This window comes from Equus quagga, chromosome 1, assembly GCF_021613505.1.
Source record: "Equus quagga isolate Etosha38 chromosome 1, UCLA_HA_Equagga_1.0, whole genome shotgun sequence".
In the NCBI taxonomy this organism is placed as follows: Eukaryota; Metazoa; Chordata; class Mammalia; order Perissodactyla; family Equidae; genus Equus; species Equus quagga.
Genome location: NC_060267.1, coordinates 163,409,480 through 163,429,871, shown reverse-complemented (window position 1 = coordinate 163,429,871; position 20,392 = coordinate 163,409,480). Strand labels below are relative to the sequence as shown.

Below are 20,392 nucleotides of genomic sequence, written 5' to 3'. Positions count from 1 at the left end.
GAGATCCAAGCAGGGCAGGAGGATGGCCCAGTGGCCATGAGGTAGTCTTCCAGAGGGATCGGTGAGGCACCGACTGTGCCTGCTGCACAGCGTCTCTGCTCCTGGCAGCCTGTGGGGGATGCCAGTGTGTGTGGTTGTCGCTGGTCAGGGGAAGCACGGGTCACTGTCACCAGCATCAGCTGTCCAAGAAATGTGCCGGGTCCTCCAACATTTTGATGGCAAAACTTGTGATTAATGAAGTCAGTTGGGGGGATGGTGTGGTGACCCCCAGGAGGGAAAGACCCTTGTCAACTGGGCCTGGGACAGAGGCCTGGGCTAGGGATGGGCACAAGCACAAATTCTAACGTGCCACAGGCTTCGTGGCTCTACCTAAGCTATAAAGAACCCCCTACCTGTCCCAGTTCCCAGCCTAAGACTTGGAGTGCACCCCCAACCCTGTGGCCTCTTCAGCAAACCCCACACTGGGTGTTAAGGGAGGCCACCAGGCAAACTTGGTGCTGAGGGGAGATAGTGGGGAGCAGGTGGCAAGCCTTTGGGGCCACCCCCAAATGGCCTCTGGGACCAGCAGGCTGAGCAGGGCTGCCTCAGGTGGGCCCCTGGGGTTGATGCGGCCCCCGGAGCAGATGGCCAGGCCTCTGGGAAGCTGCTGGGGTGCGGGCTGTCCACGGAAGGGGTGGGACTACGTGACCTCCAGTGGCTCCTTCAGAAGGAAGCGTCACCTTGGAAACTGTCCTGCCTTTCCGCAGGCGTCAGGCTCTGCTCTAAGTGCTTTACGTGTGTTGTCCTGTTGGAGCCTCTCCACACCCCGCCGGGTAGGTGGCTACTACTAGCCCCGGTTTGCAGATAAGGAAACTGAGGCCCCAGACGTTAAGCAACTTGCCCAAACAGGAGAGGAAGGGAATGGTCGAGCTAGGTGAGGGCCCTGGGTCAGGCCTAGGTCCCAACTGCTCCGTGCAGCAGTGTGAGTGAAGCCGGGCTGGGGGCACCGCCCACCAGGCACGCCCTGCCTGGCCCTGCACTGGATGCGGCTGTGCTGGGTCAGGCCTAGTCAGCACCTTGGGCCCCAAACTCTGGCGTGGAACAAGTTAAGCGACATTCTCAGTTTGACATTAGTCTTTTATTATAACCATATTGAATGGGATCACTTTGCCAAAAGGATAAGTCATTTCTTAAATCAATATGAGTTACAGCATAAAGATAATGAGAAAAAAGCAACAGGAGATACATGGCACAACGGAGTATCTGGTAAATCAAATGAACTGTGCCACTGTGAGAAGATGATTATGACAACTTTTACATCAAAGTGGTCTCAAGCCTGCTCACAGGAACTTTATATTTCTTTCAACACTATAAAAAGAGAGCTTTTGAAAGTAACACTGAGGAAGCAGTTTGGGCCCATGAGCAGGAAGCCTGGCTGGCCAGCTGCTGTCTGCAACTCATCCTACCCCCCGACCCCCTGCGCCCTTGCACTGGACACCCGGGGCGCAGGGGCCAGGTGTGCATCTGCAGGGCAGGAGGGCTGGGATGGCCGTGGGCTCCACAGGACAGCCACTCAGAGCGCGGGGATGTAAGTCCTCCATACACACTCTTGTTCTGTAATGACCCCTGGGGGCAGCTGCTTAAAGAAACCATAAAAGAAAAATGATAAATTGGCGTCAGCTCTGGCAGGTAATCCTTAGGAGACAACATAACTGTCACACAGTTCTGTATTTGTTTGTTGTCTCCGACACAGCAGAGCAACGTTCTCACTAATGGCAGGCCATCAACCCCCAGTGACTGAAGCGAGACTGCGCTCGTCAGGCGCTAAGGCCAGTGCAGGGGCGTGGCTTCCCCATGGTCCTGTCCACTCTGCAGCGATAGCATTTCTTCCCAGATTGCAGTGAGCATCAGCAGGAGGTCATCTCTGGAAGAGTAAGCCAGCACAGGGAAATGCTGAAAGTGTCATATGACCCCCTGGCATACAGACTAAGTAAGGCAAAGTCACAGTGACTTTCATTCTCTCCTCTGTAACTCCCATATGTAATGTACAGAGATAAATTTTAACCTAAATTTCCAAACTGATCAGAGAGGAATGCATGAAACACAGGGACATGTATAAAAAAGCAGATGACAATGAGAATTAATCTAAGCTTTATGTATATAAAATATATTTAACTGCAATAATCAAAACATGAGAGGGTTCCACTGATTACCACATTTGCTAACGAAAATAAAAAGGTTTCATATATTCAGGATTTAAAAAATATGCAATTAAACACAAGTACCTGATAAAATAATAAAAAAGGAAGGAACATATATTCTTTGATAGCACTGTAACTAAGAAAAATGCAAACAATGCTCCACTATGAAGAATAAAAACAAGTCACTTAAAAAAGATAAGACAGTAACACAATTCTTGAACCTCATGAACCTTTGGGAATTTGAGGGTGGCATTGCCCGCACCCCACTCCACTCGTGTGTTTCTTTCCTCCGAGGAGGGAACGGCTTGTCGGGGGCCACCCTCTGAGTGACCTCCCTGCTCCGCACGTGGCCCCAACACGGAAGCACAGCATGGAGGCCGCACCCGCACGTGCGTGCAGGGCTGGGAGTTTTCTGTGACCGTTAAACACTCAGCCAACTGAGGGAACGAGCCTGGCGCCTGGCTGGTGTGGTGCGTGTCTGGGCTGTGTGGCCGGTGACACTTGGCTTTCATAGACTCTAGCTCTCAGGGCCAAGGAAATGCTGAAAGTGAGCAGATGACTGTGGCCCAGCAGCCAGGGGACCGTCAGCTCATGGCCCTTTCCAGTCTCTGTCCTGGAGCCCCAGCAAGGACAGGTCCACACTTCTTACTTTAGAACGGAAACACCAGCACCTTCCCAGGCCAGGTCCTTTGAGAGAAAGTAATGGCTACCCCTGTGCAGCTGCAAGGCCACTCACTTTATGGGAACCTTGGGAGCCTAGGAAGTGTCATCAAGGGGACATATACTCGGCAGCAACTTACTCAGCAACTCCCCTGCCCAGAGGGTGCTGAGCTCAGAGTCAGAGCCAGAGAACTAATCAGTGTCTCTCTCAATAATTGTGGAAAGCCAACCAACCCCGTCATCTGAGCAAAACCAGAGTGACTGTTACTCAGCTTACATGCTGATGTGTCAGGAGGAGATTTCCCTGCTAGAGTTCAAGAACAAACTGCAGAGCTCATTAGAACCCTCCCTGCAGTAGCTGAGTCTCGAGTCATCCTGGAGAGCAAGTGGGAAATCATGTCGTGACCACATTTGTCTATAGAAAAATACATGGTTAGCACTGGGAGGGACGTAAACAGTGTCTGTTCCTTCATACTTAGCTTTCCACTTGTTGCCACAAAAGCTTCCACCGCCCAAAGCCCTCGCCGCCCTCCGAGGAGAAGCCCAAAGAACCCGGCAGCCCAGGGAGAGGGAGCCTGCTCCCTGATGAGGTGAAGTGGGTACCGTGTCTCTCCTGTTAGAATTCCTGCTCAGGCAAAGGAGAGGAAAAGTGTCCTTTTCAGGGCTCTTCTCCTAAGGAGAGAAACAGCTCAGGCAACGCTCCATGTTCATGACGGTTCCCTAAGTTACAAGTGACAAGGGGACACCCCTATTGTGTACTGGAACGCAGGACGACACTGGCACATCAGACCTGGGCCTGCCCTGGCATGGCGCCTAGGACGCACGATGGGGCCCAGGCCTGTTGCTCCTACACTTGGCTCCCAGCAAGGGAAGGGCTGTGCAGAAATCCTGCATCCTCCTGGCACCCGGAATGTTCTCTAGGAAGCCCTGCTCCCCAGGAGGGACTCCAGGTCTAATTCCCGGTTGCTGTTACCTTAAGGCCAATGGGAGATCCTGACTCTGGATGGGAATGAGCTTGGGCTTTTCCCTTTACTTCTAAGTTGACAGGTGAATACAGCCCCAAAACTACAGAAACTTTCCCAAAATCGACTGTCTGAAAGGTGTTTATCCCACAAAGTCAGGGTCATAATTTCCAGTTCAAGGAAGTAACATTCTTACAACTTTTGAAATCAGTGCAGCAAAGATTGGCTTAAAGTGACCTGTTTTCTGGCTGTGAAAGCTTCTAAAAGGTGCAATGCAATTGTTTAAGGAGGGACAGCAGTGACCACAGTCCATCTGGCCTGAGGTTTGGAAATGGACTCTTTAGCAAATGAAACGATCTAAACCACATCACACCAAAATACGATCCTAAGTTTAGACCCTGTTTCTGAAGATCACTGTAACTTTCTGAGGCCAGTAATGGGTTCTTTCCAGCCCTGGAATCCACTAGTTCTAGTCCATTCTGTTGCACTTGGCTCTGCCGTATGGCTTCCCAAGAGAGGAAGGGAACAGGCTGAGAGAGGGATTTCCACAGAGCAGCTTTCCTGATATCTCTTTTCCTCTGCCCGATCTTCTGAGGGAGGGAAGATTTGAAACCAACTCTTCTTCCTTCCTCTAGATATAAGTCATGGAGTTGCTGCACCTATTTAGGTGGGGAGGAGAGGACAGAGGGAAAGTGATTCTACTTTGTGGTTTGGTCCTTCTCGACGGTGAGTGTGACACTGGGTACTCAACCTGGCTCTACCGCAGGCACGGTGGGCGGGGCTGGGTTGGGCCCCGAAAGCCGCGTCTGCAGGTGAACATCAGTCTGTGAGCTCTGGGGCCCGATTTGCTTCCCTCTAAAGGGTTCCAGTGGGCTGCACCAATGTCACATGCATGCTGGGGAAGAAGTGTTGGTTTCAGAGGGGTCTCCACTGGGGGAGCCTCAGCCTGGCCTTGGGGCTGCTGAGGCAGATGGCGGGGTCCCCGTGAGGCAGGCCTGGGGCACGGTGGTTAGATGTCCAGGGGGCTCACGATAGTGAAGCCAGAGTCCTTGCTGTGGCTGCTGCTGTCGTCGTCGGGGCTGGAGCTCGGATTGCTGGAGGAAGCGGAGGCTGGGCCCATCAGTGGGTCGGAGAACACCAGGGGGGAGCGGGCCAGGGCCTCGCTTTTCCCAGATGTGCTTCTGAGGGTGCGAAGAGGCTGGGCCTGGCCCGAGAAGGATGCCCTGGCGCTGCCTCCCTCGTCTTCTTTGGAAACCAGGATGAAGTCATCTGAGCTCCCTCTGTCTGCGCACCCTGGCACTTCTGAAGAGGCCTGTGAGGTACAATCAGAAGGACAGGAGGATGAGAGAGGAAGCCAGCGAGAGGCCCTGTGGGCTGGGGAGCGCGCCATGGAAATCTAGGCCACCTCAACCCTGAGCTCTTCCTTGGAAAGACGCGGTGTTTGGCCCTGCTTCCCTGAAGCCCAAGTGCTTCCCGGTGGTGCAGGGCCAGCCCCCCTGAAGCTGCACACTGGCTTCCCAGGGAACAAAGCAAACCTCCCGCTTGGGCAGTTGTTGAGAGAGGCCTGCTCAGGAGCTGGCCAGCAGGCTGCAGACATAATCCCTATCAGCTTCGTGTGGCACCCTGCTGTGCAAAGCACTCCTCCTCCTTGCTAGAACTCTCCTCTGTGAAATGGGGCTGAGGACAGTGTGTGGTCGCCACGCAAGGAGATGATGTGCGTGATGTGAATTCCATAGGACCGCTCCCTAATGGAAGCCCCGTACCCACAGTGATTTTGCTACTTGCCTACAAGACAGCTTTAGCAGGGCCTAGTATATTTCATCTCATCTGTAACTCACAGCTAGCTCATCCTGGGTATGCACTTGCGGGTCCCCCGGGACAGAGGCAGTAACTGGTAGGTTCTACAAACACGAAAACCAGGAATGATCATTGCAAAGTACATGGCAAAAAGTACAGGGACAGAATTGCTTTTCTCTGCAACTATTTTCCTTTCGTTCTAAGCAATTAGGAGTAGGGTTTTGTTTTTAACTAAAGAAACTGACATCTATGAACCAGTAAAGGTTTTGGGTCAAGACCAGGGAAGCTCCTGCCTCTCCTGCGATGGAAGTGAAGCCATAATCCGACCAAAGATGTCCCAACACCAGCCTGGCAGGAAGAGCACCGTCCCCAGCGCTGATGTAAGCCAGGGTTGTGCCCTACTGGCTCCCTCCCCACTCTTCCTGCCTCCTCTCCCCATGGCTTGGGTGGGACAGGTGCAGGGTCTGACGCTGAGATACACCGAGCCTCTTGGCTAGAAGTGCCCCCTGGGTCCTCTGACCTCCAGACTGGTATGGCCAAGGTCACCTGTGGGCTGTGGGCAGAGCCTGGACAGGTAGTTGGCAACACTTCTAAGGGACATCTGGGCCTGACTGACAGGCCCCTCTCTGAATCGTATGTTCTCCTTGGTGATGGGGGGTGGGTGACTAAATAATGGCTTAGGTGCCTCCACCCTCTGACAATTCGTCTACCTTTAAGATATTTAATTGGAGAACAGAAATAGAATCTGCTTTTAATATCACAGTGCTGAAACAACAGGCCTTGAGGCTCTTCATCTCAAGTTTTAAAGCTGTTTACATTCTATCAACACATTAATTCTTACAAAACCGAAGAGATACACAACACACGGCCCTCTGTTAGAAGGGGAGGTGATCACAAATGGTTAGGGCAGTTTGGGAGAGCAAGACTGCCTTTTTTCCTCCCCTTTGCTGTCTTTCTGTAAGGTGCATCTGGTCAGGGCTGTGTTGCCCCTGGGGAGGTGAGAAAGGACGTCTGAGTGGGGCCTATCTTCCCACACATATACACATGAGATGCACGTAAGGCTGCCTGGGACCTCACTTTGACCTCCTAGCCCCAAAGAGTGGACACTTGGTTCACATGACTGTCGTCCTGCATTGTAAACTGAAAACCTTGACCTCTCAGCCCACACGGGGTCTACGGCTGGAACGCTGCTTGGTAGAACTTATCTTAGGTTGAAAATAAAATGGGCATGTACAGTGGGTGCTATTTTTAGAGTGGTGTCTTACTACGGAAATACCATGATCCCCTACTCTCCTTCAGCTCACAGTGAAGACGTTAGCAAGACTCTGAAGAGGAGAGATACCTTACAAAACCTGAGCCTGGAAGTAAAGATAGTTCCTGCCATCACTAATTATCTGGAGCGTCTCTGGAAAAGTAGTGAAGTCAAGTTATAAATTGTGCATAACATCCCTCCCAAGCCCCCAATTCCCAGGTATTTCCCATGGATGGGCTTAGACAAAGCACATTAGAGTGGACAGGGCCTCAGAAACCAGCTTCTTTTATTATTCCCCCATCTTTATATCAAAAAATAAAGCCCAGACTGGAAGCCTGGTGGCTTGGCCAATGTCACAAAGCAAATTAAAAGACCCCACTCTTCTGGACTCCCACCTAGAACTCTTCCAGACACAAAGATGCCTTCTTTCTGGGTTTCCATAGCAGTCTTAGCTGTTACCTGGTGCCGTTTATATCATTTACAGAAACTTTGTAAATTCCTAGGTAAATCCTCTCTTTTTGACAAATACAGGCATGTAATGCACAATTAAAAAGGTTTTTCAACCTGTCAGTCCTGCCTAAAACTGGCCAGGACCACCACAATATACACCCCCCACTCTGCCTTGTTTCTTAGTTTGAGTTTAGGACCATGGTGGAAGCAGGTGAGCCCAACTATAGACCAGTGCGTTCAACAGAAATCTTCTATGATGATGGAAAGGTTACATGTTAGCTCAGGGTGAATCTTCCTCAGGCAAAAAAAAAAAAAAAAAAAAAAAAAGGTTGGGGGGGTGGTGAGCCTAAGCTCAATAATATTTAAACAAATAATGACTATTGAAAAATTAAACATCTGTGTGGGGAAAGAGAATTTGGAGGAACTAATCAAATTAAACTTGCAATGTTATTGTGGTTTTCATGTGGCTAAAAATGCAGACTCAAAATACTCTGTGAAAACTTCCCTTTAAAGGTGGATGAAATTAACCACACAGGGCTCCCCGTACTCTTCAAACTGAAAATGCTTCCATTCTAAAATGTCGTTTTTCTTTCTTAAAGTCATAAAAATTAAATAATTTACAAGCATCTGGATGGTAGTTTTTGAGAAAGTGGCTTAGATGAGATTTTGCTAATGTTCATTTTTCAAGATGAAACTGTAAGCCATTTAAAAAGAGTATTATTAGGAATTTTTAGTCCAATCAGATAATGTCTAGAGAGGTGGCATGGTGCAGCTGGAGCTTACTGGATTGGGACCTGGGCTCTGAAAACATAACGTCCACTGAGCCCATGCACCTCTCTGGCCTTCGTTTCCACCCTGGTAAGCGAGCAGGCGGGACCAAGTGCATGAGGAGTTCCTTAGATCCTTTCTAACTGGAAAATTCTGTGATTCTATGTTAGAATAAATTATACACAGCGTCAACAGCTGAGAACAGGGGTGAGCAAACTCCGGCCCCTGGGCCAAAGATGAGAACGGCTTACACATTTTTAAAGGGGTGTAAAAAGAAAGGGACAAACAAAAACAACAAATACAAAAACAAATATGTGACAGAGACCATATGTGGCCTGAAAATCCTACAACAGTTACTATCTGGCCCTTTACAGAAAAAGTTTGCTGACCTCTCTGCCTTAGAGGATGGACGTTAATGAGAAGTCTTTCCCCTTGAAGGTAAAAAAGGTTCTAACCAAGCAAAATACACTCCAGACAGCATTAGGAAAGCACGGACAGTACTTCCTGTGCTAAAGAGGAATGGAGGCATCAGCGGGAGGCAAATGACCAATAACAGAGGCAGAGATCAGGCTTTCTAAGGCGACACAATGGGACTGGCAGGAGGTTCAGGCCAAAACTACTACATGTAGGTGTGTAGGTTGTGCACTGCACAACTCTAGGAGACCCCAGTCTAATTATTATTGTGAATGGCACCCCCTAAGGCATCGAGGTAACCAATCTGCACAGTTATATGCACCATCCCCGGCTCAGGCCACTTGTTATTTCACAGCTGAACTTCACACATAGTAATTTCAAGCAGCTTTGGTAAGGTTTTGTTATTCACAGCTTTGAAGAACTACTGTGAATGCGCCCCATTAAGTTAATGTGACGCTGTTCATCAGAGCTCCTGTACCTGCTTGGCGGCCCCAGGCATTTGGTCACCCTGGCCCTGGCCGTGGCCCTGGCCGCTGGAGCAGTAGTGGTCGTCTGAGATGGTGATCTGCTCGTTCTCCTCCGCTTCCAGCTGGCTCTGGTTGAAACGCAGAGAACCTTTCAGAATGTCTTTGATCTATTTTCAAAGAAGAAAATAAATACAAAAGACGAATGAGTTGGTTTTTAAATGCTAGCGAAACTCTAATACATTTAAACTAGACTTGTCATTGACCAGTTTTTAATAGTACGGATATGAATATATTACTCTAAGAAAGAAATTTTAAAAAATCCAACTCTATAAAGTCATTGACTTACTAACGACCAAGGAAAGTTTCAGAGTCTTTTTTTTTTTTTTTTTAAAGATTTTATTTTTTCCTTTTTCTCCCCAAAGCCCCCCAGTACATAGTTGTGTATTCTTCGTTGTGGGTCCTTCTAGTTGTGGCATGTGGGACGCTGCCTCAGCGTGGTCTGATGAGCAGTGCCATGTCCGCGCCCAGGATTCGAACCAACGAAACACTGGGCCGCCTGCAGCGGAGCGCGTGAACTTAACCACTCGGCCACGGGGCCAGCCCCAAAGTTTCAGAGTCTTAATGGCCAGGTTCTCACTGGGTCGGGCATGGGTGCCGCACCCCTGGCAGTTATCTTAAAGCTGGAAGCACCATTTGGCTGCACACCCAGCCCCACGGAACAGCCCTTGGCTACCCCAGCGGCTCCGCTGCAGCTGAGCTGTTAATAACACAGGAGGACATTTGAGAGCGGCACTCTCTTTTTGCTGACATTTACATTCCCTCTAGCGCTTCAGAGGTTGAATAAATGTGGCCCTTGAGGGCCGGAGGCCTGCTGCAGGTAGTGATTAAGACTTGTGCTCCAAGGACATTTGTGCATTCATGGCTGGATGACTGGATGTGATGCTGGACCATACCACACCAGCTTTAAGTGAGGAACAAAGAGAATGGGCTTAGTAAGAGGAAGAGGCAGGGGTGGGAAATGGAAAACCAGTTGAGGCTGCAAGCTAGTCAGACACAATCACTAGAAGGAACAAGGGGCAGAAGGAGCTGAAGATTTGGGTGGGGTTCTGTCTGGGACAACGAGGCACTGGGGGGACACTGGCTCTGATCCTGCGGTACTCCATGCCCCAGGGTGCCCTCCCAACAGGCACTAAAAGGGTAGCCTGTGGGACACCAAGTCAGATCAATGGACATACCTGTTTTAATCCTGCCAGGGAAACCAGAATTTGATCTTCTTTTTCCAAATTTTCTTGTAAAATTACATCTTGAATGTTCACTAAAAATAGAACAAGGATATTTTTTAAAATTGAAGTATAGTTGACAATATCATGTTAGTTGTGTCCAACACAGCGATTCAATATTTATACACATTATGAAATGATCACCATGATAAGTCTAGTTACTATCTGTCACCATACAGAGTTATTACAATATTATTGACTATATGCCCTATGCCATATATCACATACCTGTGATGACATATTTTATAACTGGAAGTCTGTACCTCTACAATGACATTTTATAACTAATGCTCTGAGTATAACTTATCTGCTGCCACACCACAGCTTCAGACAAACTTGAGAATTTTTCTGCCAAATTTCTCAGCAACTATTCCCACTGAGGATGCTCTGACAAAATGCGGATGGGGAAGTGCCAGGCAGAGCCGAGGGGAGCACTGAGCCTGGCACGCACAGCCTTGCCACCAACATTACATGAATGCATTCTTAGAACGACAGATGTGTCTGCACTTTCACAGACAGACCAGGGCACCTTTTGCTGACCTACCACGTGGTGAACAGCCTAGAACATTCATCTAACCTCTAGGAGGAAGCGTTTTGGCCTGGGCTTCCTACACTGCCTCCCGGTTCACTCATGTTAACTCACCTCTCTCTCTCAGGACCTGTTCCTCCTAGGTGACAGAAATTAATAAAGACACCGTCTTTAAGGAATTAAATGGTAAAGCATGTTGTCGATTCAACACAGTGGCAAGAATAAAAGGACAAACTCATGGCACTACAGGCTGCCACCAGACACACAATAAGTATTTACTGACTGACTGACTGACTTACTGACAATGAACAAACATGGAAAAATACTCTTGCAACTTGCATTTCAAAACACTGCTATTCTAAATACTTTCAGAAGGTATTTCCAGTAAGGGGCAAGGCGAAGACTGACACCATCAACACGAGGCCAGCCTGACTATTTATTAGAACCTGCAGTCTGAATAAGCCTATAAACCAGGCTGACAGGTCCTCTTCCACACTGCAGCAGGAAACAGCAGCTTTTACTTATTCAGAAAATGTGACTGTAGTTTCTGGCTATCAGAAAGGCCTGCTCCAAAACAAGAAAGCAAGATGAATGGGAATGGAATAATAGATATAATTAGACGGCTAACGTTTTTGGTTTCCTTAAAAGCCTGTAACAATTTGTTCTCTCTCAACAAAAAAACAACACAAAATCCACTCAACAAGACATTAACAACAATCAACTGCAGAAAACTGACAAGAAACAGTTCTGTAGGTCTTGTAGAGGACTGCAGAGGGTTACTTTGGTTTTTATGACTGCTATGGCTGGAAAGCAGAGCTCTGAGGGCCTGAGGGTTGCCGGAGCAGCAGGGTGCACAGTGGCTGGGCAGTTGGGAAGGGTGGTTGGTTCTGCCTGCTGAGCTGCGCGGTGGGGCGGATTCCCCAGCTCCTGCTGGGTAAGCAGGGGCAGCAGGGGCCAGCCCCCACACCATGAGATGAAGTTTAGCCAATGGATGCAGGAGCGCCAAGACATGTGGAGGAAGCAGGGGGGGTTTCTTCGGTCCAAGGAACTACCGGAGAGGAGGCCCCTGGAGGCCACACTCAGCACATTGGGGGGCCAGGAGAAGAGGCAATGGGCAGAAACCAAACATGATGTTTCCTGCTGCCCTGACTGGGTCTTCATCTCCTGCTGCCCCTGATGGTCTGCTGTGGAACATATCCTGAAGCAAAAGGATTTGTCCAAATTGCGCGGTTCCTGCCCCAGTGTAATGGTGAGACCCATGGTCAGCAGCAGCAAAACCAAAGGCCTTTAGGGTCATAGGTTGCAGACCTACAGGGCAGTCAGAGGCTGCAGTGGGGAGAGGCCCAGGAATAGGCAGGAACAGAGCTCTCCTTAGAGGCCAGTAAAGACCCAGAGGGCACTCAGAGGCCCTTCCTCAAACACCACAGAGCCATGTAAGCCAGCCCAGAACTCTGACACCATGCTGGCGGCGGGAAGAGACAGAGTGGAGAAACTCTATCTGGGGGCATTTGCTCAGTTGAGACAGTTGGCCTGTAAGAGACCGAGTTGCCTTTAATTGGCAAGTTTAAGCCTTGGACTGCCACTGGTGGGAACAGAACTTCACAGCACGACTTCCGTACACCTGAGTTCAGGCACATAGAATTACTGTCCCACTACAGAAGTACCAGTGTATACCTGAGATCTTACAAAACCTAACTGGCCATGTTGCCTGAAAGTCCCATGAACCAGGAAGCCCTGGCCACCTTCTCTTGGATGCCCTGTTTTGCTGTGAGTCTGCCACAAACCCATATACTCAGGAGTGGTGGTGGTGGTGGTGCTTGCAGGCGGAGGCTGAAAGGGGCGTGCTGATGAAGGCAGAAGGTATGAGTATACTGGGAAGATGGAACAAGAGAAACCTCTCGTCTTTCATTACAGGCCTAAGGCAGAATGATGCTCCGTGTTGTACAGGCCACATCCCCCCATGTACTCCCTCTTGATAAGAGTGTGAGCAGCCACCAAGCCTAGATCCTCTCTATTGCACTGGTCGAAAGAGGTGGCAGAGCTGCTGGTGGGCTACCCCAACTCTACCCTCCACTCCTTCCTCACCAACACGTCACAGATTTTATTCAGGGCAGGACTGTGTGCATCTTCCCTTGTAGCCAAGGTTGGTCATGTGACACAGCTCTGGCCAATGAGGTGCAAGAGAAGTCCCTGCATGGAGCTTCTGGAAAGCTCCTCAGGGGGACTGACTCAGTTTGTGCCTTTACTCTCCCCATTTTTGCTGCCTGAAACGCTGGCAGGAGGTCCACAAGTCAACTTGCAAACACGTGCATGAGGATCACAGCTTAAGGCCTGTGGGCAGAAAGCCAGAAGCAGCCTGGGGTACTGGGTACATCATGGAGCTGCCATACCTGCTTGGACTGCCTACCTCTGGGCTTCTTTTATTTAAAACAAGAAATAACCTCCTGATTTGTTTATTTTGTTTTTTGGGTTTATGTTATTAGCAGCTGTATTAGTTTCAAAGTACTATAAACTAGATAGTTTAAAACAACAGAAACTCATCCTCAGTTCTGGAGGTTCTCAGTCCAAAGGCAAGGTTGGCAGGCCACGCTCCCTGAGGGTTCTAGGGAAGCATTCTTCCTCGCCTCTTCCCAGCTTCGGGCAGTTGTCCGCAATCCCTGGCTTTCCCTCTACTGTCACATGGCACTCTCCCTGTGTGTCTCTGTCCAAATTTCCCTCTTTTTATAAGGACACCAATCACTGGATTACAGCCTACCCTAATCCAGGATGACCTCAGCCCAACTTGATTATATCTGTAAAGACCCTATTTCCAAATAGGTCACACTCACAGGCTCTGGGTGGACACGAATTTAGGGAGAACCTTATTCGACTCAGCACAGCAACCAAACTACCCGTTATCCAGGAGGGAAATCCTCTAACGAAAGGGGACCAAGGAGTCCCACCAATCCTCTCCTGCTCGCACAACATGATCTCCAGTCCCAGGCTGGCTCTGGCCTGCTGTGCACCGTGGGCAGCCAAGGGCCCAGCTGGGGAGGGAGAAGAGCCCAGAGCCTTAGGGTCATCGCGGCGGACCCTCTCCCGGCAATTCTGCAGCCTCAGTTTGTGGACAGACTCAAACATAACCTTTTAGAATCTGATGAAAAACTGGACCTTCTCCCCTGAAAACCCACCTAAACATAAAATGTTCACTTAATTTTAAGGATAAGCCTCTGCCATAATCAACTAAGCTGACTAGTCTCACTCTAAGAAATTGAGGGTATAGAAATCCTAATTAAAATAAAATGGCACCTTCAGAGGCTGCTAAACGTTTTGAATACAAAAATTTTCATTTTACTAACAAAGTACTGACCATGTAAATCCTTTGCCTAAATGGTTCTACTATATATTCGTTTAAGGTAGCATTAACGAACATTCTACTAATATATACTAATATATAATCTCTTAGTAACAAACCTGCAGCTTTAAGTAAGTTGTACCTGCATGCAAAAATAGAAAAACATAATAATGCCTTTTCATGCCTTAAAATATTAAAGGCAGAAATGTGAAATGTTTAAATTCCAATGTAATGCCTATTTTTCCTCACAGTGAGAGGTAGAATAAATTACGACATAAAGGGTCTTTCTTTTTGTTTCTGTGTAGGAGGAAGGTTACGTTCTTTGTAATCTCTTTCTATGTAAGTATCATATATTATAACTGTTAGAGCGCTGAAACTCATGGGGAACACCTCACAGAACTAAGCACTTCTATGGAAAGTATACAAAAATCTTATCAAGATAACAATCTCATGGTGACTCCACTATTTTTCATGAAATGTCAATGCCACAAAAATAGATCTCTAACTCTGAGGGTAATGGAAATGGCACACAAACTACTTTTTCAATTTCTTAAAACCCTTATTTTCTTCAATGCTTGAAAAAAAGTTTTCATTGAAACGGCTGGTACAGAAGGTAACGTAAGCCTATATTCATCAAGAAGGGCAGCAGAAAGGGGACAAAAGCAGAACCAACATCTAGACAGAGGAGGTGGAAGCGGACAAGTTACTTAACTTCTTTGTACCTCGGGGTAGTAAGAGAACCTTCCTCACAGGATTAACGTGAGGAATACATACACGGGGGGAGATTCACCTAGTGCACCAGAAGCTCAGGCCCTGGTAGCTTTCATTTCTACGTGGCCACATTACCTCATCTGACAATACCGCCAACGGTTCTAGATGAGGCCCACCATTCTATTACAGAAAAGAGAGCTGGGCTCAGAAATGCCGTGTGTGTTATTTGAGGTCTCATAACTGGAAAGTGGTGGAACCAGGATTAGATTCCAGATCATCTGGACTCCTGAGCCCTCTATGTATATGGCACTGATGGAGGGGCTAGAGCCATGAAAAGGCCCAGGATGGGGTCTTGGCACTAACTCGACTGCCTTGAGATGACAGTGCCCTTTATTTGGTGGTGGAACTGACCTAAGTGAGGTCAGCCAGCAACAGGAAGTCACCTATATGCAAAACTGACTGCCCAATCTTTTCTATCAGACCTTTCTGGACCACTGGCACTAGCATCAAACAGCTTGGACTTTGAAGACCTTGGGCTGTGATCTGTGTGTCACTAAACCCATTGGTAAGATGGGGGTAATACCCATCTCACAGGGTTGTTGGAGAGATTAGATAAAATAATCAAAGCAGTCCACTTCTAGCATACTGCCTTCCTGTTACTATAGCTTAGCTTAGTACATCTTTTTTTCCTTCTCCAGTACCTTAAATACCCAGATAAGGGAATTCTGCTCTCTGAGGACCTCTCACCTCTGACAGAGATTTAATTACCCTGACCTCTGACAATCTCACACAAGGGACTGTCCCAGACTCCAAAGGGGAAATATGCAGGCTGTTACAAAATAGAGGGGTCACATGTAGGGCTGACATAAGGTCATATGTATGCCCAAAGTGGCAGCAGTTGAAGAGGTGGCCATTAGTTAAGGAGTGGGACAGACCTGTACTTGTTACTGTTGGCTTTGGCTGGGCCGCTGGCAAAGGGGTTTCGGCTCAGAGTGTGTGCCATAGTTGTCCAGATCTTGGGAGAAGGCAGGTTTAGGAGAAGACTGTAGGCGTCAAATTCACCCTTTAATAATACATGGTGTGTATTTCTCTGAATCCCTGAAAATGCCATTCCCCTTCTAGAAGGACCTCCTATTCTCCTTATAACACTACATCCCTCCTTTTCTTCAAAGTCCACCTTAAAACTGTTCAAGCATCGGCTTCCTATTTATAGTCTTCCCTCTGAAACCGTCCAGTTGTTGGACTCCCTCCTACTTCATCTTTGGCTCTTGGAACTGTAATTCATAGATGAGGCTTAAAGACTGAAAGTCTCCTGAAACTGCACAGTTCTACATGACAAATCCTGGACTCAAGGTCTTTTGGATCCAAATGTGGTACTCTGTTCACTCTGTCCCTCTTACTTTAGAACCCCACCTGTCCCTGCCAATGTTGCTGAGATCACTGATGCTCTGGGAGGACCTCAGTTTGCTTCATGTGAAGCTATGTGTCACTTTAGGTATTTCTAATGAGGTACATTCTCACCCTACCCCAAACCTACTTCTCCCAGAACCTGTTTTTTACTTCAGAGAGCAGGTACTTAGTAAATACTGGCCAAATGACCAATGACCTGCACGCCAGCATTAGGGCTGATTTTTATCTCCTGAAGAATCGATGTAGATGAGATATTTCTCAGATGAAGAATTAAGAGATACTAGCATGATCAACCAGATCCTGCATTAAGAAGAGGTAGGGGCAGGGGCTGGCCCCGTGGCCGAGCGGTTAAGTTCGCGCGCTCCGCTGCAGGCGGCCCAGTGTTTCGTTGGTTTGAATCCTGGGCGCGGACATGGCACTGCTCATCAAACCACGCTGAGGCAGCGTCCCACATGCCACAACTAGAAGAACCCACAACGAAGAATATACAACTATGTACTGGGGGGCTTTGGGGAGAAAAAGGAAAAAAATAAAATCTTTAAAAAAAAAAAAAGAAGAGGTAGGGGCAGGTGAAAGCAAATAACATTCATTGATGGTCTATTAAGAGCCAAGTACTAAGTCAGGTGCTTGGTGCTGAGTACATTCTTAAAAAGCAAAAAGCAAATCATAAGGGTCCTATTTTGCATCCGGAATGGCTGATGATCCTACACTCAGCACTGGAAGAGGAGCATTACTTAGGAAAACCCAAGGGTAAGACTAAGCAAATATATGTATTACACTTAAGATTAGTCTTTGGGGCAATAAGTAGTTCTCTTAAGTGAGCTGAGTGTGCATAGCACAGAGTTCCAAATGTTTACTGATCTCTACTGTTTGGCATATTGTTCTCTTAGGATTTACCACCCTGACAGCCAGAGAGTGCCATGGAAGTAAAATCCATCATATTTCTGATATGGCTGCCACCTTAAGGTCAACCAGAAAAAGAGACTTTATATATATATTTACACTTAAAAGCTCTCTAAGCTCCAGTAATGACTAGATGCTTTTGTGAGAATACGTCCTTCTAAAAATGAAAGCAGAAACCTAGCGAGGGCCTTACTAATTGGAAACATCCTGGGGTTTTGCCATCATGCCCTTTCATTTGGGAGCAATGAGATAGGAGAGCAGTTTGGCTAAGACTCTCCTGAAATTACATCATTTAGTCAAATAAGACCTTTGAACTGGGTTTAAGATGGATATATTTTTTGTAAATCTCAGGCCATAAGAGGTTTGCTGACATGAGGATCTAGTGGAAGTTAACTGGTAAAGCTGGGATTTAAAAATGAACATTAGCCTTCTTATCTTGGGTTTCACCTTCCCCTACTCACAAGCTCAGCATGAGATGCTTGTGGTGGCCACAAAGTCCTTGAGCTTTCCAGCAACTGGCAGCAAGCCTGTTTCCACAGAGATGGGCTGGATAAGTTTGTTGCCTATTGGGCCAATAGCTGGTAAGGGCTGGGGTGAGAGGACATGGAGAGTCAGCCTGGTAGGGAGGGGTGAGGACAGACTATGCAGTCACACAGTTTAAGAAAGATGAACGATTTGGGAATTATATTTAAAAAAAGAAAGAGAGGGAAGGATATTCAATTTGGGTTCCTTCTCTAGAAAAGCATGTGGGAAAATGGGAGAGAGCCAGAAAATGGAAAACAAAATGATGAAAGATGGATAGTCTGTATTGAGGCCATGTGATCAGAGTTGTGGTATCTCAGCCTGGGAAAGGATAAGATAGTGTATAATTTGCTAAGTTTTCCTAAATAGGTATGGGGTTGGTACAAGGAAGATGCTGACCAACTGTGTCAAGTCTTCTGATAATAAAACCAGGGGGGACAAAGACTTCCACCAGAATAGAACAAGTTCAGGGAGGCTGAAAAAAGAACTGAATTTCAGATGACTGGAGGCCACATCAGACTGCCAGGGCAGGTTGAGCTCTCTGCCCACAGAGTTTAGCTGCACGTGTGCCTGAAGTGTGGGGTTTTGAATATATTAATAGGGTTATGAACACATTAATTGAATTTTGCCCAAATAATTTTTTTTAAAAGATTTTATTTTTTCCTGTTTCTCCCCAAAGCCCCCCGGTACATAGTTGTATATTCTTCGTTGTGGGTCCTTCTAGTTGTGGCATGTGGGACGCTGCCTCAGCGTGGTTTGACGAGCAGTGCCATGTCCGCGCCCAGGATTCGAACCAACGAAACACTGGGCTGCCTGCAGTGGAGCATGCGAACTTAACCACTCGGCCACGGGGCCAGCCCCTTGCCCAAATAATTTTTAAGTTCTCTTGTTACCTGCTGCTCGAAGGAGCCAGCAGCTAGTAACATCAGGTCACCTGGGGGCTGTTAGGATGCAGAAGTTCAGGCCCTACATCAGACCCACTGAATCAGAATCTGCATTTTTCACAAGATCTTCAGGTGAAGTATATCTTTTCCTTCTAAAGAGGACTATGCTACCCACAATTAAATGCAGTACTTAAAAGTCTTAAAATAATCACAAAAAGCTTTTATCACAGTGTGGTCGACAGAGAGAAAGCTGTCCAGTAATCACATTTTTCTTCTGTTTTTCAAATGTCATTAGTTAACTGCCTTATTGAACACTTCCAAAGACATCCATTGAAAGCTGTTTTCATAAACATCAGAAAATCAGGTTTATAAAGTTCTTGCAGGGGCAAATAAACTGATTTTCAAAACTGGCCTCCTCTTACAGCTAATTCTTGCATAAATATTATCACAAGTGCAAAGTAAGGATGTGTGCAATAAAATAGCGGAAGACCTGAAATCCAAGTGCTGATTCAAGTGTGGCCTCACTAGAAGAATTAGTGAAAGAGAAGCCAAGGCCTGGATTTGGGTCTGGATTCCTGGCACTAGCCAGCTGTGTGTCACTCATCCTTCCTGGGCCTTGGTGTCCTCATCTGTGAAATGAAGAACAGCTGAGATGGCTTTCAGCGCTTCCACGTCTTTAACATTTTAAGATCTTATGAGCTACAGTACTCTCAATAAGAGCACGGGAAACCTAATTTCCCTTGAATTCACTGCATTTACCTCTCCCATTGTTTGCATGAACCACCGATGAAAGGGCCAGCTGCTGGAAACTAGTGTCTAAACACCAAACAGATGAATGGAAATACTGCCAGTGGGAGCAGTCAGGTGTGGACATTAGAGGCCAGCACAGTGAGCAGTTCATACTCCCCGTAAACAGCTGGCAGCTCAGCCCAGCTGCTCACTCACGTGCAATTACATGTGAAGTATGGCAAATCCAAAAATAGCCTGAGCTCAGCCACAGAGGTTAATACCGTCAATGGCTTTCAACTCAACTGTCAGGAAGACAGGAAGGGGAGTAACTATAGCAACAGAAAAATGAACACGTGAAAAAAGTCTTCTGAAGTTGACAGGAAAAGTTTAGATTTAATAAAACACATATTTTCCATCTCTGTCTCTAATTCTTTGAATTCAAATAATTCAATTATTTGGAGGCAATGAAATTAGAATTTTGGTAGAGTTTTGATAAAACAAACTCTTTCAGTTTTGGGTTCCAGAACCATAAAGTAATACTGCTAACCTGTCAACTTCACTACCTTTATAATTAAAGGACCATTTGAACAAACGCTTTTATATAATTTTTAACTGAGGAGATTTTCGCTATATTTGTTCTATCAGTTATAAAAAAGGCTTGAACCGTACTTGACATTTTAAGATATTACTGCAATGTCTGATGCAAATACAGGGTGACATGGAATTCTCTTGAAATGAAAGGAATTTAGTGAAAATAATTAACATTAGAGAAGATACAGAGAAATAACTCCCAGAAAAAGTTTCTCAGGCAGTTCTCATGGCCATCTCAGCAGCCTGTGGCCCAGGGAAACACGGAGCTCAGGGTGCTCGTGCCAAGGAGTGCAGAGCATCATGCAGTCCTGATAAAGCTATTCTTGCTCAGAGAGCTCACACACCTAATCTTAGGATCAGCATATCCAAAATTCCAGCATCTTCTTGCATTATTTGATAAAGGAATATTCAGTTAGGTACTGGGAATGTGGTATTGGTCCCAGCTCTTCCCCGAACTGGTTGTGGGGCACTACACAAGTCACTACCCAGCTCTCTGGTCACTGGCTGGATAAGTCTCTCCCTGAGAAGGAACAGTTAAGAGTTAAGGGG

General features: G+C 47.1%; 1 protein-coding gene across 1 annotated transcript in view; it reads right to left on the bottom strand.

The window, feature by feature from the left end:
* Positions 1-1,098: 1,098 nt before the first annotated feature.
* TBC1D5 (TBC1 domain family member 5) overlaps positions 1,099-20,392 on the bottom strand; it is a 562,315-nt gene continuing 543,021 nt past the window's right edge. The window contains exons 21-23 of the mRNA XM_046674041.1: positions 10,186-10,265; positions 8,962-9,117; positions 1,099-5,114 (exon numbers count right to left, since the gene is read on the bottom strand). Coding sequence (XP_046529997.1) covers positions 4,812-5,114; positions 8,962-9,117; positions 10,186-10,265 — 539 coding nt within the window. The 3' untranslated portion in view covers positions 1,099-4,811. The remainder of the gene's footprint in view (positions 5,115-8,961; positions 9,118-10,185; positions 10,266-20,392) is intronic.